The 26,916-nt window shown below is 46.8% G+C and overlaps 1 protein-coding gene across 3 annotated transcripts in view; it reads left to right on the top strand.

Moving 5' to 3' along the window:
• Positions 1-6,813: 6,813 nt before the first annotated feature.
• LOC147029448 (uncharacterized) overlaps positions 6,814-26,916 on the top strand; it is a 105,228-nt gene continuing 85,125 nt past the window's right edge. Inside the window, exons 1-3 of one of the 3 annotated variants that reach the window (XM_085872496.1) lie at positions 6,814-7,014; positions 8,167-8,240; positions 8,429-8,552. In XM_085872496.1, the coding sequence (XP_085728622.1) occupies positions 8,445-8,552 (108 nt within the window). In that variant the 5' untranslated portion in view covers positions 6,814-7,014; positions 8,167-8,240; positions 8,429-8,444. Of the gene's footprint in view, positions 7,015-7,666; positions 7,857-8,110; positions 8,241-8,428; positions 8,553-26,916 lie in introns of those variants that run through there. The other 2 variants (XM_085872495.1, XM_085872494.1) reach the window with 2 other exon arrangements.

Genomic DNA, 26,916 nt, shown 5'->3' with positions numbered 1-26,916 from the left:
TGTGGTTGATCAGTGCCCCAGACGAGATACACTTCTAGTCTTGGGGGATTTCAATGCATCGACTGGAACTGATAGGGATGGTTATGAGGTGTGTGTTGGTCCCCATGGGTCAGGAACTATGAACCAGAATAGCACTAAGTTCCTTGACTTCGCAAGAAGTCATGGACTTAGGGTGGCTGGTTCATGGTTTCAGCGCCCAGAAGCTCATCGCTGGACTTGGTATTCCAATGCTGGCGGTGTGGCAAAGGAGATTGACCATGTCCTCATTGACGGTCGTTGGAGGCTGATCCAGAACTGCAGGGTCTACCGGAGTGCTCAGTTCCTCAATACTGACCACAGGCTTGTTGTAGCAACTCTAAAGCTGCACCTTAAATCCTGGAGAATGGTACCATCCCAGCCTAGGCTGGATGTTGCCAAGCTGAGGGATGAGAGAGTAGCTGAGGAGTTTGCGAACAGGCTGAGTGGACACTTGGGGGGGTCTGGGTGCTTTGGGGGGTCCTGAAGAGTTGTGGAGCGCCTTCAAGACCACCGTCCTTGATGTTGCCGGTGGATGTCTTAGAACTCACCGCAGGGCAAAGAAGAATTTTGTCTCTCGAGGGACACTGAATACCATTGACCAGAGTCGCAGGGCCAGGATGAATGGCAGAGCTGAGCTGTTCAGGGAGCTGAGGCATAAAACTGTACGTGCACTGAGGGTGGACAAGGAGGCCTATGTGCGAGGAATCTGTGAGGGGGTAGAGCATCACCTGTGGACAGGTGATTCTCGTCCCGCTTACAGGGGAATTCGCGCATTACGTTCATCCAAGCCCATCCCTCGGAGCACTGCAGTTCGAGCAGAGAGTGGTAGGCTCTTGACAGAGGAGTCTGAAGTGAAGGCCCGCTGGGCCGGTTACTTTGAGCGGTTGTACCAGGCTGATCCCCCAGCTGTCGAGTTGGACGTCAAGGGTGTTACAATCCCTGTTGCTGACCCTCAAATCAACTGTGGTCCACCTTCGCTTGTGGAAACACGGGCTGCGGTGAACCAGTTGAAACGGGGAAAAGCTCCAGGGATCTGTGGCATCCATGCCGAACTTCTCAAGGCTGGTGGAAATGCTGCACTCGTGTCGTTGCATGCAGTTTTGTGCGCTGCCTGGAACACAGGCATCATCCCAACTGACTGGAAGAGGGGCCTTGTTGTCCCTCTCTGGAAAGGGAAGGGTGATCGCCAAGACTGCAACAACTACCGAGGGGTGACGCTGCTCTCAGTGCCGGGCAAGGTCTTTGCTCGGATAATTCTCGATAGGGTTCGCCACCATCTGCTTGAGCACCAGCGTCCAGAGCAGTCAGGCTTTACACCAAAGAGGTCAACGATTGACCGTATCCTTGCACTTCGTGTCCTCACCGAACGCAGACGAGAGTTTCGGCAGGGGCTGCTTGCAGCCTATGTTGATCTCTGTAAAGCGTTCGATTCAGTGAATCGGGATGTCCTCTGGAGGATTCTTGGTCTTCGTGGGGTGCCACCAAAACTGATCGATCTGATGTCTGAACTCTACTCTGGTACTGAGAGTGCTGTGAAGTGTGGTGGTACCACCTCTGACTTCTTTCCAGTTGTTACTGGAGTTCGTCAGGGATGTGTACTTGCCCCCACACTTTTCAGCACTTGTATGGACTGGATTTTAGGGAGGATGTCGGAGAGATCAAGTTGCGGTGCATCGTTTGGGAATGTCAAGATCTCGGACCTTGATTTTGCAAACGATGCAGTCATCTTTGCGGAGACTTTAGACATCCTTTTGGGGGCCCTCGAGGTGCTGAATGAGGAGTCGGAGCCGCTGGGATTACGGGTTTCTTGGGTCAAAACTAAGATCTAGGCTTCGGTGACATCTTGGATGCTGCTGTCCTGTCTGTGTCTGTTTGTGGTGAGGATGTTGAGGTCGTGGAGAGATTCACTTACCTTGGCAGTGATATTCATGTCTCTGCTGGCTGCGAATCAGAGGTCAATAGACGTCTGGGTCGGGCCTGGGGAGTCATGGATTCACTGGATCATGGGGTGTGGCGCTGCCGGTACCTGTGCGGGAGGACGAAAGTCCGAGTCTTCAGGTCCTTGGTACTTCCAGTCTTGCTCTATGGGTGCGAGACTTGGACTCTGACCAAGGATCTGAGACGGAGACTTAATTCCTTTGGTACCAGGTCTCTTCGGAGAATCCTTGGCTATCGCTGGTCGGATTTTGTATCCAACGAGCGGTTGATAAGAGAGACTCGGATGAGATTTGTTACCTGCATAGTCCGTGAGCGTCAGTTGCGGCTGTATGGACATGTGGCTCGTTTTCCTGACGCTGATCCTGCTTACCAGATTCTCTCAGCGAGGGAGTCTCATTAGTGGAGGAGGCCAGTGGGCTGACCACGTGCCTCATGGTTGCAGCAGGTTGACCATCATCTCAAGGAGATGGGGATGGGCCTGGCATCTGCCTGGGGGATGGCCAGACGGAGGCCCCTGGAGTACCGGCAGAAAGTGGACGCAGCGACGCGCTGTTCTGGCACATGCTCCCATACCTGACTTGAAGAGCGGTGTACAACTTTCGACGGAAACAAAATCGGCACGATCGAGAGTAGCCTGCGAATCATCCCTGCTGCTGCGCTGAATTTATACAATCGTTCGGCCAGAATATTCGTCGTCAAGATGTTGCGTGATTAAATCACTAATACAGTCACTCAAATTTATACCGCTGATATACTTAACAATCACTTTCGCCTCAGAAACCAAAGTCAATCTGAACCATGCTGGGCACTTCTCAGATGCCATGACCAAAGACTACTGCACAGTTTGATTAAAAGGTGACTCAGCATTTTGGCGAGTTTTTGAAAATAAATGCTGACGTTTACATTCGGGGTTTGAAACTTTTGCACCTTCGGCGGAAAATGTAAAATATAAAAGGCTAAAAATGTTTCATATTTATATTTCATTTCGGCAAATATACCTTTGGTGGATCCGCAAACAAACAAACAAGGCCTAATTTGATTAAAATTATTGATGTGTGTATATATATATATATATATATATATATATATATATATATATATATATATATATATATATATATATATATATATATATATATATATATATATATATATATATATATATATATATATATATATATATATATATATATATATATATATATATATATATATATATATATATATATATATATATATATATATATATATATATATATATATCTGGTGTTGGCGCAGTAGTTAGGGCAGCGGCTTGGGATCCAAAAGGTCCCGAGTTCAAGCCCCGTTGGGCCACTGAATTAATACACCAGGGGGTTGACTCAGCCTGTCATCCTTCCGAGGTCGGCGAAATGAGTACCAGTGTACTGGGCCGGTGTATACCCCGGTTAAAAATAGGTGTACGATATCCCTGTGTCGTAAGAGGCGACCAGGGTTGCGTCAGGAAGGGCATCCGGCGTAAAACGTGCCAAATCACCATGCGGATCATACGGATGATCCGCTGTGGCGACCCCTAACGGGAGCAGCCGAAAGAAGAAGATATATAAATATATATTTTTTTGGGGGGGGGGGCACTGATAAGGTTTGGCCTAGGGCCCACAAGCAAGTAAATCCGGCCCTGCACACAGTCATCGTGGTGATGACTACCACTCAATGCCTATGTGTAAGTTAGTGCGGTGATATACAAAACAATATAAAACCATGATCGGACTTCAACACCAGGGCCAGATTTAGACATGTGGTGGCCCCTGGGCAGCCTTCAGTAGTGGAGGACCACCCTACCTGAGAATATTAAAAAGGTCACAAGACATATTTACAGTCATTCATAAAGTATATTTGTCAAGAACAAAGAATCTGAATAAAAATGTACATCTATAAACATCATGATGACAACACGAGTTGTTTACGTCAAAATTGATGATACTACAAAGACAAATCTGAATGCCATGTTCCCAATGTAAATCTTATTAATCTCAGTCTCACATAAGATATAAGTGAGCACGCGTGACGCGCATGCGTGTCCACTATTTCTCGCCATGATTCGAGCTGAATATACCTCAACAGTTTTGTAGAGCAAAGTGCAAACGGCTAAAACCGGGTTAACCAAACGTAAGCTAACTATTAAAGTAACCTAAAAAATGCAAGGACCATAAATTTAACCTGAAAAATTCGTGGATAATAATAGTAAAGAGACGTGTAAAGTCCCATACTCCCATAGAAGTCAACCGACTTCGATATAAAATAGAGAATGAGATAAGATGAATATCTTATATCTGTTCCACTAACGACAAAAGAGCGAAATGAGAGCGAGAGAAGAACCTTCAGAGTGTAGGCTTTATTCCATTTGATTGGAGCCGCTTCTGCGGGCACACCGGGGAATACAGGTTCAGCTAGGAGTACATAAGCAGTAACGTATACATGTGCAATTAATCATCGCAGAATAAATCCGCGTAAGCACGGAGTTCGATATAATCTCCATTCTCACCAGTCAATGGGCACCTTCAGTCAACGAGCACCAAGTGAACAGCCGATGTAAATGGCAATGCCCCGGGGACAATCACCCCGTGCCGCGGAGACCTCCCCTTATACGCGAGACGCACAACATGTGATCCCGCGTCATGTCCCTCAATTCACCTCATTCTCCCCACCTTTAAAATGCAACTAGGGGCCCAACTTACACACCATGATTGCTTTAGCACTATAGGAGTATACATTTCAAGCAACGCGGACTAATAGGTCTACAGAAGCATACATGCCAAGCAGTGATTATTTTGAGTTGTAGGAGCATGGAAATGAGCATCGATATATGATATAATGAGCATATAGGAGCATGAGCAGCGAGAATGCCGATAATCCCCTTTACAGATTGAGTCGTCGAGGGGGCCTTATTCGTCGACCTCTCCGGGAGTAAATGGCAGTTTCACTTGAGGGAGGCTCCCGATCCTCTTGGTGAGCCTCGACTTGTGCCGGGGATGACTCCTCGATCGCTCTCGGGTGGAACGCGGCAGCCCCGTCGCCCGGTGGAGTTCCTGGGGGGGGAACACCTGGGGAGGGGATGTCAGAAGGAGGAGTGCCAGAAGGTGGTGTACCTGCGGGAGGAGTACCTGAGGGAGCCAGATGGCGAACCGACACAGTGGTCTCCCTGCCATCCGGGAGCCTGACATGAGCATACTCTGGATTAGTGTCAATGAGTTCGACCCCCTCCACCAGGGGTTCATACTTGCTTTGTCGTACCGGGCGTTTCATGAACACTGTTCCGGGATGGGTCAGCCAGTTGGGCACCGTTTGACCGTCAACATAACGTCGCTGGTGATTAAACATTCGTTCGTGAGGAGTTGCATTGGTGGTCGTGCAGAGCAAAGAGCGTATGGAATTCAGAGCGTCGGGAAGAGTAACCTCCCACCGCTCGGGGCCCAGTCCTCTTGATTTCAACGCCAGAGTTACGGCTTTCCAAATAACCCCGTTATACCGTTCCACCTGCCCGTTACCCTGTGGGTTGTAACCCGTCGTTCGACTAGTTGCTATGCCGAGCTCTAGTAGGAATTGTTTTAGCCCGGCCGACATGAAACACGGCCCTCTGTCTGAATGTATGTACGAAGGTTTCCCAAACATAGCGAAGAGGTCAGAGAGACATTTCACAACAGTGCCCGAGGTCATATCCGAGCACGGAAATGCGAAAGGGAACCTTGAATATTCATCAACAACGGTGAATATGTATCTGTTGTCTGTCTCGGTCGGCAGGGGCCCTTTGAAGTCGATGTTTAGTCTCTCGAAGGGGGAAGTGGCCTTGATCAGTCTGCCAGATGCTGCGCCATAGAATCTGGGTTTTAGTTCAGCACAAACAGGGCATGAAGCATTCATTTGTTTAATATCTTCAACAGAATAGGGAAGATTTTGTCTGCGCACGAAATGTGCCATTCTGGTTACCCCTGGGTGGCAGAGAGACACGTGTAGGTCTTGCAAAGCCTGACTGATTGTTGCCGAACTGTAGACCCGAGAGAAGGTATCTGCAGCAGGGTTTTCCTTCCCGGGCCGGTAAACAATGTCGTAACTGTAGCAAGCTAGGTCTATCCGCCATCTCATAATTTTTTCATTCTTAATTTTCCCGTTATTTTTCCCATCAAACATGAATGCCACGGATCGTTGGTCCGTAACGAGCGTGAAGTGGTTTCCCAGTAAATAATGTCTCCATTTCCGCAGCGCTTCGACGATGGCGTACGCTTCCTTCTCTATCGCTGAGTGTCTCTGCTCGCTTCTAGAGAGAGTTCTCGAGAAGAACGCGACGGGTCTCCCAGACTGATTAAGTGTAGCAGCTATCGCGTGATCTGAAGCGTCGGTTTCCACCACAAAGGGCACCGAGCTATCGATCGATAAAACCACGGACTTACTGATATCATCCTTGAGGTTGTGGAAAGCTCTTACAACAGCGGCATCTGGTGGAAAGTTTTTGCAATGCACTAGGGGACAATCACCCCGTGCCGCGGAGACCTCCCCTTATACGCGAGACGCACAACATGTGATCCCGCGTCATGTCCCTCAATTCACCACACAACTACCATTCAGGCACTCACAAATCCTTTTTACTTACATTTTTTTTTTCATGAAATATGTGGAGGCCCCCTGGTTGTGGAGGACCTTGGGAAACGGCCCAGCTTGCCCATACCGAAATCCGGCCCTGTTCAACACTAAGCTCGATCGATCCCTGACTCCTTCGCCAGAGACTGCCTTGCGCAACCTTCCTTCTTCTTCTTCTTCTTCTTCTTCTTCTTCTTCTTCTTCTTCTTCTTCTTCTTCTTCTTCTTCTTCAGATGGCCTGTGGGACGGCGCACCGTGGTCGCTGACTGAGCTGAACGCAGCGCAGTTATAAATAGCCAATCACTGGCGGTGTCCACCAAAGAGCGCGCACCACGAGCCCATGAAATCGGGCTTCTCACTCGGCAGCAGCTCCGTGTGACGAGTTCGGCGTAGTCTACTGTAGCTCCAATCGCTGCTTCATGGTGAACGTCGCTGCCGAATTAGGTGCGTCCCAATCCATATCCAGAGTTCCCGCCAAAAGTGTAATTGGTTATCAAGAAGCTAGCTATCGCTTGCTAAGCCGGCCGTTCCTTAACGGTTTTGAATAGAGTGCTTGCTTGAGGGCTCCGGCCACTTTGCGAGCGCTCTACAAGAAGCTTGGTAACGGAACACACACCCGGGGGTTGATTCAGTTACCAGGTTTCTTGTGGAGCGTTCGCCAACTGGCTTAAGCACTCGATTTTGCACTCCATTCGAAACCGTTGATAAGGAACGGATGGCTTGGCAAGCGCTAGCTAGCAGCTTGGGAACTGAACAGTGAACACACCCAAAGGCCTTTCACGTGTTTTGCATTGATTTTCAACAAATTTCGGTAACCTGTGGTAAAATATTTCACTTTTCCTCTCAGATAGATTGCAACATACAATTACTTGACGCGTATTCACCATGATTTAGTATTCAGTCATAACGATCCGAGATCTCCTTGCAAATCGGCCTGGGCGGTGTATGAGTCAGCCCAAGCGTGAAAATTCGATTCCTCCAAGATGGCGGACCTAGATTCTAGTGACGTCATGGCCAAAGTGTGTGTGTGTGTGTGTGTGTGTGTGTGTGTGTGTGTGTGTGTGTGTGTGTGTGTGTGTGTGTGTGTGTGTGTGTGTTGAGGAAATATATAATATGATGCGTTTGAAACGTTTCTGTGACAGCAGGGATTAAACTCGCGGTTTAAAACATTTTTCACTCACGAGAAAAGCAATAGTATGTCTCTCAAATGTGTCTGTGAGAGAATCACGAGGCGGGAAGACGTCACGTGCTCGACGCCATTTTCTTTTGGGTTTTAATTCGTCTCGGTGAGTATCGTCCGTGATTAAATTCCGTTTAACGTTTGGCTTTTACTCTCTTCGATCCTCTTTGATTGGATCATGTTGATTAATCTCGCTTAAGTATTGTGTTATACGCAGTTTAAGTTGAATGACATTCAACACCATCGATGTATTAATTGAATTCCAACATTTGAACCTTTTACACACGTTCGTGTGCACATTGGCATGAAAATGTATCACGTTCACGTACACGTGTCGTTTACCCCCCCCCCCCCCCAAAGGTTCGTTCGGTTTGTGTCGATTCCACCGTGCAAATCCTTTTCTTCCTTGGTGACAGATCGCTGCCATTTTGTGAAGAAGAAGAAGATTTGGAGGGAGAAGAAGAAGAGGTTCAGGAGGAAGAAGAGTGATGTGAGCACGTTTGTGTGCAATGGTGCATGTGTGTGATAAGATAGTGTTAGCTCTATCAAGGTGATGTTGTATTACCTGCTGACACACACACACACACACACACACACACACACACACACACACACACACACACACACACACACACACACACACACACACACACACGATTTGTTGTTCTTTGTGACCAGGTGATCGACTACAGAAATGACGAATCCCCATGACAAGTTAAACAATGAACTTCTGAAGAAGTTGGATGAGATCAAAACGTTGAGGGACAAACTTTCTCTGACCGTGGTGAAGCTCTTCCAATCTGTAAGTAATATCGTGCTTTTGTTTGTCATGTAGTTTTTATTTTTTATCGTGTGGTCATTCTTCACGGTGTTCATTATTTATTTATTCGACGAAACCTTGCGGTTTAACTTATTTGGTCCACAATGGCAGGTGGGCGTTGGCAACAGCAGGAAGGACGGCCGGCTTCACACTATCCTAATTCTAAGTCTTAATTCCCACCTCTAAACTATCATACTCCATTAACCTTTAGAACCCATTCTCTCAAGCAGCGCTTTTCCTGCGGAGGCTACGCAGGTTTGCTGTTATTTTTGACTTTTTCCCCTTAAAATTGTGACTGGTTTCTGTGAAGTTGGTGATGGAATGACAAGCCGGTCGGCGGACATGGGGAGTCGATCAAGTCGAATTTAGTCGTTTTTCAGCCGTTACGAGCCAACAAAAGCGTCCATAGCAACGGTTCTTTCTCACACATAACTAGGACATTCCATGAACCTACCATACCAGTTTCATGTATATCTGACTCATAGTCTCTGAGATATAACGAACTTCGTTTTTTTTATTCTTTTCGACCAGGGTTCATTCAAACTCTATCTTCTCCGACAGTTTTCATAGGATCCGGTTGGAAATTTTTGACAATATGGCTGAATGTACTGCCAACAGTCGAGATTTTTTGAGATTTTTTATTGAAAATTTAAAAGGTCTGTTGCTCGGCAACGGATGGGTCCATAGCAATGGTTCTCATTTGCACACAACTAGGTCATGGTATGAACCTACCAACCAAGTTTCATCGAAATCGCCATTGTATTAACAGAGCACTGGACCGAATAGACATACAGACAGACAGATATACATGCAGACAAACATATCGACGGAAATACTGATAATAAGGGTAGAATAGATCGACTACCCAATATGGGAACAGAAACCGATACATATTTAGCTGTTTCCATGTTGGAATGCCCGTTTGCTTTTATGAGTTGGAGGACGGTCTGAGGAAAAATGGGACAGCTTTGAAAGGGAGAGGTTAATGCTTTGGGTTTGGGGGGGGGGGTGGAGAGCAAAGATGGGACAATTAGGAGAGGAAGGCTGAGAATTTTTGTTGAGTTGTCAGAATTGTTTTGGGTAGTCGAAAAAAAAATAAAATCCAAAATTTTTTTTTTTTTGAGATTTGTTCTGCCCTTTTTATTATCAGTATTTAAAATGGTGATTTCAGTTAATACAATGGCGATTTCGATGAAACTTGGTTGGTGGGTTCATACCATGACCTAGTTGTGTGCAAATGAGAACCGTTGCTATGGACACCACCGTTGCCTACAACGGGACTTTGAATTTTTTGAAAAATCATAAAAAATATATTTTTCAAAAATCGGGCCATGAGCGACTGTGGGCAGTACATTCAGCCATATTGTCAAAAAATTCCAGCCGGATCCTATGAAAACTGTCGGAGAAGATAAACTTCGAATGAACCCTGGTCGAAAACAATAAAAAAAAATGAAGTTTGTTATATCTCAGAGACTGAGTCAGATATACATGAAACTGGTATGGTAGGTTCATGGTATGTCCTAGTTATGTGTGAGAAAGAACCATTGCTATGGACCCCTCCGTTGCCGAGCAACGGCCGAAAAACCTCAATGTGGGGGTATTTTAACGAAAAAACAATCTGCAGCATTAACCCTTGAAGCTGGAATCATGAATTTTATTGTGTTTAATCCTCAGGTCATTCCCCATCGAATGGGCCCATCGCGTCAGGTTTTATTGGGGAAGCGACTACCCATGTCCGCCTACCGGCTTGTCTGTCTGTCTGTCCCGAGCATAGCTCCGTGGATTTTGATCCGATCCTGATAAAATTTTGGTGGGAGGTTTATATCATGATCTAGTTGTGTTTTCCTGAGAATGGGCGTGGTGCGCCCATTGTGGGCGGAGCCACACCACAAAAACGTGTTTTTAGGGGGTAGCCAATTTCAATTTGCATCTTTTCCTCGGGAGTTTGTCGAATCTGACTGGGGTTTCGGTATTTGGTTAGCCCAATGGCACCTGCATAGCTCCACGGAGCTCGATTTTTTTTTTTTTTTTTTCATTTTCGTCCCAAGATCAAGGTCACAAGGTCACGAACTTAAAAAATTGCAAATTTTGACATAAAAATCATACGACCGCCCAACTTTGAGAGCTAGGATGACAATATTTTTTATGCATAATCTTGAGGTCATTCCCCACCTAAAGTCTTGAAACCATTTTGCTCTATCTCGAACACCTTGCCCGTGGCGCCCCCTTCAAGTTTGTTTTTACGCTGATTTCATCAAAGTCTGGATAATCCGAGGAGTGCGAAATGCCATATAGCCCATATGACATTATATTGTTCCTGGAATGTTCCAGAGGAAGTTTTGCACCAAAGGTCATAATCCTTGACCTTTGACCTTTAAAGTTCACAAAATCAAATTTTCAAAGTTGTGGCAATCGAACCGGGTTTTCGACCTTCTTCGACGAACTAACTCCAATAAGCTATAGCACGTATCCTGTTTCCTTATTTTAATGTCCAGAACATTGTTTTGTGACCTTTAAAGGTTATGCAAAGGTCAAATTTTGAAAGTTGTTGAACGAAACCGGGTTTTCGACATTTTGCAGCGAATAACCTATCACTCATACCGCATCATGTTGATCATTTTTATAACTTGGTCAAACATTATCACATTGTCTCATCCTTGACTTCTGAAACAATCTACATCATCAAATACCGCTCATAAACCATCGTCGTCTTTAGACTTGTAATATATTATAATTGTGTGTGTGTGTGTGTGTGTGTGTGTGTGTGTGTGTGTGTGTGTGTGTGTGTGTGTGTGTGTGTGTGTGTGTGTGTGTGTGTGTGTGTGTGTGTGTGTGAATGCATTGTATATCTATATATAACACAAAGACACATCTCTCACCTGTGAATGGGGGGAATAACCAATTGGGTCTCACCTTATCAATTGATCCAGGTGTCTATGATTATATAAATAAATTGACTCCTCCAATGCTCTTCTCGCCGAAGAAGCTGCATAAAGCAGCCCAAGAATGCCAACACAAGGTGAGCACTTTTTCTGTTTTGAACCCTTCCCAGAGTTCCTCCACAACGAAAAGACCTTCACACATAGTACACACATGAAAATCCTAATGCTACATATCCCCTCAACTACCAGACCAGTTTCATCGCTTTTTGGCGAATAGTCAGCGAGAGCACAGACAGAAATGTATATCAACGAGGCTCCCAAGCATGGACCACGTACAAATGTCCAAAAGCCATCTCTCCACATTCTCCATGAAAACGCTCCTTGAACAAGTTATCTTGGTTGAAACTAATGAGAGATTGAATGTACGGAAGCTCTTATCGTGTCATTTTTCAGGATTGTTCTAATCATGGACGTAGCCATACCCAAGTTATGATGGATATTAGCGTGACGCTCACCTGCCTCCAGATGATTTATAAAGTGCATTTTCACAACCAAATTGATTCTTTTCCTGCATGCTGGAATTTCCTTGTTAAAATATATTCTGACAGGAGAGAGCGCATTATATCAAATCATTGTAAAACTCTGACTGATATATCGATCCACCAATATACAAGACAATGTGTTTGTGTATTTGTCTGTCCCCCTTCATAAGGATGATTTAAGAAGGGTTTTAAATGCCAATCTTTTAATACGACTGCGTGTTCACTACAGTGTATTTTTCAGGATAAAAAATAAATTTGAAAAACATTTTTCATAAAAGGTAATTATGTCTCTTCGATTGGAAATGTTGATGGTGACTTGCAACCGGGCATCAGCGGCAGTGTACAGAAACTTAAAGTAAAATATCAATAAATACAAAGCACAGAGAGGTGAAATTCGCCACACATGATGTGCAAGACATGCAGAGTAAAAAGAGTGTTCATTTCTGTACGTAGGATGCCTAATAAGTAAATAAAGTATTAGCACACCTGATGCTCGGCCGAGGCTTCAGACTTTGGCACGCTTACGAGGCTGTTCCGTCAAAATGAAATGTCCCAGAAGAAAAGAAAATAGAGTAACGTTTGTACATGTAGTGTTGAAATATTGCTTTTTGTGAAGGAACATTGGTGCGGTTCTGCAAAACCGCATGCCTCTTAGGCAATGGCACCCAACATATTGTGATCCCCAGGCAGTTATTTTATTAGTATTCATGTCGTTGGTCCTTCCCTTATGTCAAGTGGATGAATTGCATTGCGTGGGACTCGAAGTTAGATCCTATGAATATCTCTGTTATCCGCACTCTGATCTCTACTCTAACCTTTTCCTTTTAGCCATAATACACAACAAGCATGCAAGCGCACACGCCATTCAACAGACAATTGTTTAATAAGCACACCGCTATGCCTCCCGTGGCTCGGATAGTCCTTGTTGCACACAAGACAACCTTTCCCGGGAATTTACGTGCCATTTTCCATTCAAATTTGTGTGCCAATTCACAACCGGCACCTCACCTTACCACTCACCTCACTCACCAAATCTCACCACTTTGACCACAAATGCCTCCCGCACATAGGAAAAATACTCACGCACCTCCTCGTACCTCTGCATCGCTCCAATACGCCACTATTTTGAGGACCGCGCGGCATCGGCCATTGTCCTTGGCGCTGCGTGATGCTCGACCACACCACAGACACTATATAGCTCCACCGCATCTCACTGGGAACGTCCCAGGTGAGCGTCCAGAATTATAGCCTCCATCCAGTCATCAGACCACGGCAAGACCGTAAGCAACGAGGAGGGGTCGCGGGAAGGGCGATCCGGGAGCTTGGTTCAGGTCACGGGTGTGCATTGTGGCTCGTGAAGGAGGCGGTGCGTGGGTAGGATGTCCGCTACCAGGCTACACTCAGTGCACATTCAGGGCTGGGGTGCCAGCTCGAGGTGCGCGCTCTCCATGTTAAGTCGGGAGCTCTGAGCTGCGCTGAAGCTGGTGGGCATCTGTGTCGGTTTCCGCTCTCGGGGCATGGCTCGGGCCGCTGTGGCACAACAGATGAGCAGGACTTGGGCCACAGCGTGTTGCTTTCCATTTCTTGCCCCACCCTTCGCCTGGAGCTTATAAAAGGTGGTAGCGTGGAGTCGTTGAAAGAACCTCTTCTTGGAGAACATCATCCGTGTGTGACTGCATCCTTCGAGAGCATACAGTGGATTCCCTGCCGTGCTATTAACGTGCCGCCACCCCTGCGAAGCCAGACTGGCTCACCACCGGCCAGACAGCGACCAGTGCGGAGCGTACGTTGCCACGAGTCCCGGCAAATTAATAGAGGAGATAACATGCCATATCACGAGGTGGGAACGCTCAGGCGGAGCGTCCCACCGAGGTACACGCTTACACATACAGACCTTTACACGGTTAGGTTGGGGATCTTCCATGTCACACATCTATTCTCTTATCTCTCTGTACACCCCTCTATCCATTCTACTGTGGACTGACAAAGAACGTGTTACTGACTCTCAATCCCATTTCTCTCTGGCACGACACCGCACCCCTCACATCGCATTCATCGCACCTCCCCACTCCTACACCGTAGACACCAGTATCTTTCCATCTACCCCTCCCTAAGCATCCTGGTCCGCCTTGGTCAGCCGACCGCAACAGGTATTTCGAGGGATTTCATCCTCACCTTTCTCTCTCTTTCTTGGCTCTCTAACTGTGTGTGTGTGTGTGTGTGTGTGTGTGTGTGTGTGTGTGTGTGTGTGTGTGTGTGTGTGTGCGTGCGTGCGTGCGTGCGTGCGTGCGTGCGTGCGTGCGTGCGTGCGTGCGTGCGTGCGTGCGTGCGTGCGCGTGCGTGCGCGCGCGCGCGCGTGTGTCTTTTATGAAGAAAACTCCAAGGAAGTTCAACAGTGAAAATTGAGTGTTTGGGTTAATTAAAACATCCCTTTTGAAGATAATTTACGGCCTGATTTAATTGTATCCTTCAACAGGCAATACTCGGCGACCTCGCTCTCTGGTGTCTTAATGCGTTAACTGGGGAACCTCGCTGGGGTCTGAAGCCGCCATGTTTTTTTTTTGGCCTGCTCAACCATGCCCTGATTTGGAACAGGCTGCAATAATTTATTCACGAGAAAGTTTTTTTTTTCATTTTTCCTCACTCGTATCGAATTCCTGTTCATCATAGCTACGAATCGTTGTATACATCGCTTTTGTAAGTGCTATTTTTTTCAAATTAGGAGCTTGGAGCGATTTCATGCACTAAATGATACGATTTTCCACAATCTACTTTCAAGGACGAATTAAAGTGTATCATCCAAATATTTTTTTCATTTTTGAGGATTGGATATTGTCTGGACGAAATAAGTGTCGAAATCTGTTGTGAAATTTGATAATTTAAAGAAAAATAGTCTTATAACTAAGCCGATATATCTATTTCCTTTAAGCAAGCAAGGGAAGGCTCCCTGTGCAGGCACAGGAAGGTAGCCGGCTGCCCAATGCAGTCCCAGGCTCCTCCCTGAATTGAACTGAGTGGATGATGCAAACAAACACAAAATGGTCGACGGGACTGCCTGCAGGGCAGCCCCCGCAACTTGTGCGATGATCCTGGCGCACATGGTGATGGATGGACACGGGGCAAATGCAAACAAGGGCTAGCAGGCATGGGGTTGTGGCAGAGGCAGGTAGACAAGGCATGGCGAGGCAAGGCCGGAACAGGCCGCTGTGGCATAAACAGGCCGGCATGTGAAGCTGGCCGGCCTCTGGTCTCGTTCCATGAGGTTTGTGGAGGGAGTGCGGTGGTGCCGGCCACTCCGAAGGCGGGCTCGGACCGAGCCTACCATCTCCCCCCAACCTATCGCCTTTGCCTGTCTCTGTCCATACCCACTCCCTTAATTTTCACAACAAAGCAAATTTAGCCCCTCTTTTTATTTATTTTATTTTATTATTTCCTTTTTCGGTCATCTCTACTGAGATGACCAAATAAAGCTGGACCAAATGTCCATACGTCCATCAACAATTTTTATTTCCGATCTTGATGAAACTTAGTATGTGGGTAGAGGTCGATGAATGTTGCACAACGATATAACTTTTGTCCGGGTTCAAGGTCAGGGACGAGGTCACGTAAGTTATAAAAATCGCCATTTTCAAAACCTATCTGGTCTGCCATTTTACAAGATATTCGGCAACTGTTTATTGATTATGATAGTAAAAAATATTATCTTGTATCTAACCGGACAGATTTTTGAATTTCCTTCCCGTTTGATCGTCACATGATCTGGAAGATGGCCAAAAACGGCAATGCGATTCGCAAAGAAGGAAGGAAGGAGAAATGAAATATAAATATAAAACACATTTTTAGCCTTTTATATTTATACATTTTCCGCCGAAGGTGCAAAAGTTTCAAAACCCGAAATGTAAACGTCGGAATTTATTTTCAAAATATAATTTTGTGCGCGCGCGCCAAAATGCCGAGTCATCTTTAAGCAAACTGCGCAGTAGTCCGGTCATGGCGTCTAAGCAGTGGCCAGCGTGGTTCAGATTGACTGTGGTTTCTAGGGCGAAGGTGATTGTTTAGAAGTATGTCAGTGGTATAAATTTGAGTGACTGCATTGGTGATTTTATCACGCAACATCTTGACAACGAATATTCTGGCCGAATGATTGCATCAATTCGGTGCATCAGCAGGGATAATTCGCAGGCTCCTCTCGATTGTGCCGATATCTAACATAATCACCGGCGGACATCGGGCTGCAGGCTGTGGGGCGAGGCCACGGATCCCGGATGAGGGGATAAGTGATAAATTATGTTACATGCTTCGGGCTTTCTGATTAATATATCAATGAGTACATTCCATAATTAATGAATTAATAATTAATTAATCTGGCATACAAAATGTTTTTTCATACCTGACATGTTACTTTGTGCAGTGTCATGAAACTTCTGTGGAATTAATAATTAATGAATTTGCTAGCTCTAACGATTTTTCAAACCTCAATATCTCAATAAATACTTGACCAATTTTCATTCTGAAAGTTGCATTATAATCACTGAAGAATAATCTACAGGATTATCATAATCTCCGAGAGCTAAGCCTATTTTTTCGTTTTTTTTTTCTACAACCGGAAGTGAAATGTCCCGAGAGTGGACGGACCGGAAAACCACGTATTGCACTTACTAGTAATTCTGATGTGTTAATCCGGGTACTAAATGAACAATACATATTTATTAATTACTAGTACGTGCCCATAAAAAAATAAAAAATAAAAATAAATAAATATTCAAACCGTGAGCAACAAACAACAACCACACAGGCCGTTTCTTCGCTCTCACGTGCCCGTACGTGCGTGGCCCGGAAGGTCACATATTATTCGCATTTACGATTATTCGCAATTTTGTTTTAATACCCAAATATTCAATTAGCGCCAACGTATTTTATCTATTCGTAATGTCGTGGCAAGGAAAAACAAAAAGAGAAGAGAAGAGAGAGAGAAAAAATTTACTTCCTGGTTCGGAGCACACCAGCACTCTGATGTTACCGAAATTTATGCACCGTCTAATATGAAAACGATCATAACTTGGGGCATTGTGCTTATCTATAAATGCGCATAAGAAATCGAGAAATTATTAGAATACACGAAGTCATCATTATCCGGAAGCCCGTACGTTGTAACCTGTAATGGCGAACGCGGCTGAGCTTCCCTTCCCCATCGGCCACGCCCACGCAACAACGTGTCTTGTCATTGGTTTGGTAAATAAAGGGCCATAACTTGGGAAGCACTTGTGCAATTAATATCAAGCCTTGAAAAGGTACATCCTCAGGTCCCCAGCAATATTTCTGGCAAGTTTCAATTAGATTGGACCAGTGGTTGTCGAGAAACAACGGACACACACACACACACACACACACACACACACACACACACACACACACACACACACACACACACACACACACACACACACACACACACACACACACACACACACACACACACACACACACTGCTGGAATTATAGATAGATGTCATTAGTAGTATTATCCTAGTGTATCTCTGTGAACTATTTCGATCTAAACGGTTAGTTTGGACTGTTTCGCGGTTACCTGAACTGAACATTGAGAACTTGTGGTATTATAGAGATGACCGTCACCCCCACATGGGGGTAATTTTTATAATTTTGGCTCCTAACCCCCTTTATTGTCCTTGTCCGGCTAACCTAACATGTCACCGAGCCTACTCCCAACCGCTACGTTCCCTTCTTGGAGGGGAATACGGGAGAGGCTAGCGTCCTGTCTCGAGGCCCAATGAAGCCTCAGAATGGCCTCCCTCAGATTTCAGCGATCTTTTACCACGGTGAGTCCAGCGGCCCACCGAGAGCGAAGGGATGGATGGTGCGAAGGGGTACATTACCCTAACATTTATCACACTTTAAACTGTCCCGGGGCTTTCCAAAAACGCCTGTCACTTAAACTATTGGTTCTACCAACCAAGATTCCCGTCGCCTGTTGGTGTCCTTCCAAATTTGGGCCTTGCCCTCAAATTTTCCCTCGTGCCCTTGCACAGTTTCACGGCTGGGCAGCGTGGCTCACTTGGCAGGAACTACCCTCTGCCGAATCTCCAACCTGGGCCCTAAGGCTGTCTCTGAGCCTACCAGCTCCCAAAGATCTGGGGAGTGCCCTCCACGGCTACTCCCCCTCGACGCTCACGTGGCAAGCTGGAACCACGGGCCCCTTTTCCCCGGGTGCCCATGCCCACGTCACTGCCCACGCGGCCATTGGCGCTACGGGTCACGCTTCATACGGGCCCACCCGTGCCCACTACGCTATCCCGGCTCCTCTTGGGCCCTTGGCCTACCATGGCCGACTTGTCCGGTGACCACTAAGCGATACTCACCGTTCGCAGCCACGCTCTCAGCCCGTCAACAGGACTCCTGCACCCCTCCAAACGGGTTTTGGGCCGACACTCGCACCAATATCAAAACGACCTCCATTTTGTACATTTGGCTAACCCACAAGCTGACTTTACTCTGACCCCGGGGTCCCTTGGGTGGGAATCACTCCTCCTCCCAATCATTCATCACACCATGCATACCTCATTCACCCCATTTACACAGACCCGCTGGCCCTCAGTCATTCAACATGTTTCCTTTCAATTCATTTCATCGCTCACATCACTGAACACTGCCATTCCACCAACTGAATCCCTTAGCTACATCATGCTCCCCCGTCATCCCTTAAAATAATGCACGTTCCATTTTACTCTACGTAGCTAAACTACGTCCCCTCTACACATTCCATGTCTGTCCTTGTCTCCAAAATCCCATACTCTAAATCTACCCGAACATTCCCACTAACTCACCATTCCACTGGCCCCATGAGGACTTGTCCTGCCCCATTAGGCCGGTCTAACTAAGCTAACCCATCCTGCTAACTAGTGGTTCCTGTGTCCAAAAAATAGAGCAAGGAGGTCTCCTATCCCCTGCCCGGGCCGTATACCTCGAAGCGAGGCTTTTTTTTTTCTACAGCGCCATGGTGGCAGTTTTCGGCACGCCCGTTCGTCCCTCTGGGCGATGACAACGTCCCCTCCAACGGCCGATCCGTGTGGCCATGACATCACTCTGCCAATCTCCCCAAGCGCTCGCTTTCTTGGAATTCCCCACACGGTACTACGTGCGCAGTTTCTCTGGCATTTGTGCCGCGAGATTCCCGGTGATGACGTCACACGCGCACCGGGCCTGCAGCTGGCGCACGCGTTTCATCCCGGGAACCCGCTCCGCGCGTCCCGCGAACAGGACACACGGTATGCAACACGTGGAGCCTCGCACACACGTCCACGTGGGAACCCACGTGTTCCTAATTCACCAAACACTCGTCGCCATTTTCACCGTCCGCGCGACGGTCTTTTTCGAAACGCGGGACGTTCCCGCGCCGGAATCCCTGCACGAATACGTGCGCGTGTGGGCCGCTCAGTAAATGCCGAACAGGCCTCGCTCGCGATGTCCCGTGAAATTGGCGCGATTACCAAAACTGCTACAAGCGGCCCATTCGGGTCGCTGTTCCCGTCTCTTGTCTGGACCCGTCTGTCCATTTCCACGCACGCCATCTTACTCACGCAAGCCATTTCACTCACGCTTTATGCACATTTCCCCAAGTATTTCGACACACTCGTATCCTTAACCGCACACACCGGGGCAATCACGCTGGCGAATCGCATTTCCACAAGCCCTCCCGGGGTTTCTATACCCCCAAGCTCCGCGTGCACCCGTTCACACCATGCATACCCTCTACCCCGTTTGGCCTCGACCGGACTCACCTGGTCGTGATCCGCTTCAAGGGGGCATATTGTCTCCCCTCGTTCCTGGAGGAGGATATCCTGCTGCTCGCACCGGGTCACGAAACATTTCCCCAGCTCAACCCAATAGTCCCCTATTACTCCCACGTGTGTGTGCTCCCTTGTATCGTGTAGTTCCTCCTCCACCTTTTCTATCTCCCGCGTCTGGTGTTCTTTCCTTTGTCTCCTGCGTCTCCGTTTGTGTCTCTGTGACTTTTTCTGTCGTCCTCTTGCGTTCATTAGTTTCTCCCCTTGTTTCTTTTGTTATCCGCGTCTCCGTTACCATTAATTTTAAACCGTCGTCGTCACCTCCACGTGTTTCGTCCTACATGACTCCCTTATCACCGTGACGGCGTCTCTCGTCACTCCGACCACACCCGCCCCCATTGCAGGTCGACAAACCTCCACACTCCTCCGAGGCTCGTTCGCTCCACCACATGGCGCCGCCATCTTGCAATCCACCGTCTGCATCTCGCCACGTGCAACCGCCATTATGCCTTTTTTGCCCAGCCTGGAGATTCAACCCCATACACTGCATCTCCCCTCGCTGCGCCTGCATTTCACCCCTCAGTGTCTGCATATTTACATCCATTTTACCATTCGTGGCTTGTAAATCGCCCTTTAGTGCCTGCGTGTTTGCATCCATGTTGTTTTCCATCGTTTGCATGTTCGCATCCGTCTTCCCCATCAACGCCTCAAGCATCTCCATCATCCGATCCGTGGGCAAAATCGCACGTGGGGGGCGCTCGTCCGCCACCACAGCCACTGCGCCCATTTCGGACTCTGCATTTACTTGCGGGGAATAGTCAACCTGCATGGTGGTGTCCTACATGGTGATTTCGTCCTGGGCCATAGATTCATCTACATTTACATCTACTTCACAACCCACCTGCCTCAGCTCGCCTTTGCTGGACAAACGCTCGTAATTTGGGGAACGGGGGGGGGGGTCTCTCCATACACCCCTGATTGGCGTCCGTGAATTTTGCTACGGAGGCGGAGGGGACCGAATCGCACTCCTGGATATCAGTGTTGTAATTCGGTGTCCTGTAAATTTATGGGGGTGGATGGGTTCACATCCCACACCTGACTTCCAGTGTTGTAGTTTCGCCGGCACGTCGCCACGAGTACGACGACTAGATGGAGCAGTGGAGTCGTCTCGGCTCGATCGCCCGGAATTTCAGATTGCCGGCCCGGAGATGTCTGGGGTCGACGGGTCCTGGTTATCTTGGACCGAAATACACCAATGGGTAGACCACGTGGGGTAGGGTCGATTGCCAACTTCAATTTACCTAAATACCCACGTGGTCCAACAACCAGGGAATTTCACCCTCGACGGAACTCGTACGGAAGTGAGCCGCTGAGCGAGCCCGTTCCGTGTGCGATGCCGAGCGGTTTTATAATCGCCAAGTTCCGCCGGCCCCATTATCTTGTTACCCCAGAGCACAGCTGCCAGCTAATCCCTCACATGCACGACACGCTCAGTCAATTGAGAAATGACATGACGAGCTGTGTACATGCAACAAATGAGGATATTTATTAACAATAATGGGGGGAATTGGGGGAGCACGCAAGAGACGGAACTAAACCGACTAAAAGAAATGTGAGGTGAACATTTATACAGGCAAAAATACTTATGCAGTTCACTACTTACTGGACGGGGCCCACGAATACACATACGCACACACCCAATAAAAGTTGTGGCTGGAGCCTTTATTCGGCATTCAGCTCAGAGGATAGTGGAGCTGAGGGCTAGGGTCTAGCTAGGACCTTCCCGCCTCATGCGGTCTTCGAGGACCAGGTCCTCGGGGCCGAATTGGACCCCCTGCACGATCCGAAGGATCCAAGCTTGCGGAGCCGGCAGGGCGCAGGCTTGCGGGAGAAGACCCTCCGTCAACAGACGCGTTCCCAAACTCGTGCGCGACCAGGATGGCTGGAGAACAATGTGCAGAACACGCCGATCCCAAAACAGAACGAACACCAGCACGCTATTTTTATCTCTCCCGCTTCGAAGGGGGGGGGGGGTGCGCCTCCTCAAACTCCGCCCTCTCCCGTCGCGGGCCAAGATTGGCTGAGTCGCGGTCACCTCACCCACTGCACGCCGATTGGTCGAGGGCCACCACGTGGCTCCTCCCCGAATTCCGCCTTCTCCACACCGGACGACCTTCTGCGCATCCGCCCTCATCACTCCTCTCATTCGCCAAAACGGGCGGAAAACCCCCCAATTGGCCAGGTAGCGTGGTGACATCACTTGGACCCGCCCCGGCACAGGAAGCCGAGCAACATGTCTCTGCAGGGCTCCACTACCCCTGACATCAGCCAGAGCGAGGTGAGGGAAGCGAAGCCAGGGCGATGCGGTGTGGTCGGCGGTGTGAAAATAAACGAAAAGAAAACTTGACTTTAATACAACTTCACAGCGCAGGAACATTAAATTACCCATTAGACTAGGGTCGGGACCCTAACTGGCAACATGTACTTACCGATATAACTGAGCTAAAGGACCTGAATGTTGAGTGCGATAGCTTTCCAAATCCGCAAGAATATATATGATATATATATATATATATATATATATATATATATATATATATATATATATATATATATATATATATATATATATATATAATGCATAGGGTGTCCCAAAAAAATGTACTCACTCTTTAAATGATAATAAATGCGTTTAGTTGTTTATTGACTTAGAAACAAGATTAATGGATAAATGCATGTTTACAAATGTTCAAACTGACGACCATCACGTTCCAAACATAGCCGATAACGCAGACCAATGGATTCAACACCGTTACAAATCAATTCATTTGGAACTGCAAGACATTGTCTTTCAATTTCCTCTTTCAGCTCATCATCGACTGTTGCTGGTTTTGAGCTGTAAACCTTATCTTTGAGATATCCCCATAAAAAGAAGCCCATTGGAGTGAGGTCTGGGGAACGCACAGGGAATTCAACACTACCTCTTCACCCAATCCATCTGTTCGGAAAAGTTGCTTCGAGATAGGCCCTTACATCACGGTGGTAGTGGGGAGGTGCTCCATCTTGCTGAAAGTAAATCTCTTCGTCACCAAATGTCTCTTCGACACGTGAACCGACGGATTCCTGCAGCAAGTTTTAGTAAACATCCCCAGTAACAGTTTGGTCAAAAAAGAATGGCCCGAGGATGCCCAATGCTGATATCCCACACCACACTGTAACCCCTGGTAAGTTTAAATGGTGTTCCATAGTAACATGCGGATTTTCAGGAGCCCAGGAGGTGCAATTGTGTCGGTTAATTGAGCCATTTAACTTGAAGCTGGCCTCATCGCTCCAAACAATTTTGGATGAAAATGCTGCATCTTCTTCGCATTTGCCCAGGTACCACTCACAAAATTCAGCTCTCCGGTCAGGATCGTCTTCATTTAGAGCATGGATTAATGTTGGAATGTAACTTTTCCAATTAATTCGCTTCAAAATGCGATGGGCGCTTGATTTTGGGATTCCTGTCTCAAGAGCCATTTGTCGTACAGATTTCCGTGGGGATCGGTGGTGGAGGGTTTCCAGCAATTGATTTTCCTTTTGCGTGGGTGGTTGATAACTGTGGTCTTCCTGAACGCTCCTTATGGACATCATGCACAGTTCCATCTGTTTCAAACTTATCTCGGATGCGAGCAATGGTGCGTCGCGTTGGTGGATCTTTGTGAAAATGTCTTCAAAATTGTCTTTGCACTTCCATTATGTTTTCGTGCTTCTAGGAGCAGTTTATGATAAATTTTCTTTCTTCAACACCTCGTCGTACTTCAGCCACTATTAGCATCAATTTGATCTGAAAAAAAATGAAAAATTCATTGTTATGAGGCGCCAAAATGTTAGTACATTTTTTGTGACACCATGTATGTGTGTATATATATATATATATGTATATATACTAGTGCATGCCCGTAGATGCGTGGCCGTACGTGCAAACCGTCCCCCCCCCCCCCCGCAAAAAAACTCAAACCGTGTGCCAGAAACAACAACCACATAAGCCGTTCCTTCGCTTTCACATGCCCGTACGTGCGTGGCTGTACGTGCAAAAAAAAAAAAAAATATATATATATATATATATATACTTTAAAACTGCTTGCCAGAAACAACCACACAGGCCGTTCCTTCGCTCTCGCGTGTCCGTACGTGCGTGGCCGTAAATATAAAAAACTTTCAAACCGCGTGCCAGAAACAACAACCACACAGGCCGTTCCTTCGCTCTCGCGTGCCCATATGTGCGCGGCCGTACATGCAAAAAAAATAAACTTTCAAACAACCACACAGGCCATTCCTTCGCTCTCATAAACGACGACTGGATTGGGGAATTGTGTTAATCTATAAATGCGGATAAGAAATCGAGAAATTATTAGAATACAGTAAGTCATCACTATCCAAAAGTAGTGCGTGCCCGTACGGAATGTTCACATCATTCCACGAATTATCGCTTGCATTGAAGTAACAACTGCTGTGATACTTACACACAGAGTTAATTAAAATCAAGTTTACCTCCCTGTCTTTGCTTGCCATGACATTCACTGCCATTTACCATTGGCACTCCTACCCCACGGTAACTAAGGCACCGATTGATCCCCATCGTAACCAGCACGGCACGTGACGTCATCGTCGGCCGGCCGTGCACCGGCCGACGCAGCCACGCCCACGCAGCAACGTGTCCTGTGATTGGTAACTAAATGGCGCATCGGCCACGCCTACGCAGCACGTGTCCTGTCATTGGTTGGTAAATAAATGGCCATAACTTGGGAATCACTTGTCCGATAAGTATCAAATCTTGAAAAGGCACATACCCAGGTCCCCAGCAATATACCTGGCAAGTTTCAATTAGATCAGACCAGTGGTTGTCGGGAAACAGCGGTCACAGACGCACAGACACACACACACAGACACACACACAGACACACACACAGACACACACAAAGACACACACACAGACACACACACAGACACACACACAGACACACACACATAGACACACACATAGACACACACAAGACGCACACACAGCCTCACACAAGACACACACACAGCCTCACACAAGACACACACACAGCCTCACACACAGACACACACACAGACACAGACACAGACACACACACAGACACACACACAGACACACACACAGACACACACACAGACACACACAGACACACACAGACACACACAGACACACACAGACACACACAGACACACACAGACACACACACAGATTGCTGGAATTATAGATAGATCAAATTAGGTCAATGAGATGACAAATTAAGGGGTTGAATGCAGACTGCAGAGCAATGAGTAAGGAAACCCGTCGTGCATCGTTTTTACCACCAAATTGAGATGTATTTCGTTGGCAAGCATGTTGAGTAGAGCTGAATTCCTGAACACTTCCAAAGGCCACAGCGTTTTGACAATTGGAAACAAAAAAAAGTTGTGCACTTTTTTTGATAAATTATTTTTGGAACAATTTTTCTTCAATAAAAAATAATAATAAAAATCGTCTCCATGTACATTGTACACACCTTTATCTCGTGAGCACCTCTTCATAAGCAACATCACTGAGGAAACGGCGCTTCTTTGTTTCCTCGTCCAGGGCAAGAATACGGAGGCTTTTAATGGCCAATTATTCAATTAGCGACAATGTATTTTGCCTTTTCACAAGGAAAAACATGAAGAGAAGAGAAGAGAAAAAACCCGTAATGGCGAACGCGGCTGAGTTTCTCTTCCCCATCGACCACGGCTACGCAGCAATGCTTCCTGTCATTGGTTGATAAAAAAAAATGGCCGCAGCAATGGTTCCTGTCATTGGTTGGTAAATAAATGCCCATAACTTGGGAAGCACTTGTCCGATTTATATCAAAGCTTGAAAAGGCACATCCTCAGGTCCCCAGCAATATTTCTGGCAAGTTTCAATTAGATTGGACCAGTGGTTGTCGAGAAACAACGGACACACACACACACACACACACACACACACACACACACACACACACACACACACACAGCTGGAATTATATATATATATATATATATATATATATATATATATATATATATATATATATATATATATACACACACACACACACACACACACACACACACACACACACACACACACACACACACACACACACACACACACACACACAGTTGGGAGAACAAGTATTTGATACACTGCCGATTTTCCAGGTTTTCCCACTTACAAAGCACGTAGAGGTCTGTAATTTTTATCATAGGTACACTTCAACTGTGAAGGATGGAATCTAAAACAAAAATCCTGAAAATCACATTGTATGATTTTTAAATAATTAATTTGCATTTTATTGCATGAAATAAGTATTTGATACATCAGAAAAACAGAACTTAATATATGGTACAGAAACCTTTGTTTGCAATTACAAAGATCAGACTTTTCCTGTTGTTCTTAACTGTTGTTCTGTGTCTGTGTCTGTGTCTGTGTCTGTGTCTGTGTCTGTGTCTGTGTGTGTCTGTGTCTCTGTGTCTCTGTGTCTCTGTGTCTCTGTGTGTGTGTGTGTCTGTGTCTCTGTGTGTGTGTGTGTGTGTCTGTGTCTGTGTCTGTGTCTGTGTCTGTGTGTGTGTCTGTGTGTGTGTCTGTGTGTGTGTCTGTGTGTGTGTCTGTGTGTGTGTCTGTGTCTGTGTGTCTGTGTGTGTGTGTGTGTGTGTGTGTCTGTGCGTCTGTGACCGCTGTTTCCCGACAACCACTGGTCTGATCTAATTGAAACTTGCCAGGTATATTGCTGGGGACCTGGGTATGTGCCTTTTCAAGATTTGATACTTATCGGACAAGTGATTCCCAAGTTATGGCCATTTATTTACCAACCAATGACAGGACACGTGCTGCGTAGGCGTGGCCGATGCGCCATTTAGTTACCAATCACAGGACACGTTGCTGCGTGGGCGTGGCTGCGTAGGCCGGTGCACGGCCGGCCGACGATGACGTCACGTGCCGTGCTGGTTACGATGGGGAAGGAGGTAGGAGGTTGAGGGAAGGAGGTTGCACAGACTGCAGCAAGGATTTTGGCCCACTCCTCCATACAGATCTTATCCAGATCCTTCATGTTTCG

The sequence above is a fragment of the Eptatretus burgeri genome, chromosome 3 (assembly GCF_056783735.1).
Source record: "Eptatretus burgeri isolate ZD-2024b chromosome 3, Ebu_testis_v1, whole genome shotgun sequence".
NCBI lineage: Eukaryota > Metazoa > Chordata > Myxini > Myxiniformes > Myxinidae > Eptatretus > Eptatretus burgeri.
This window is presented reverse-complemented; position numbering and strand designations above follow the sequence as displayed.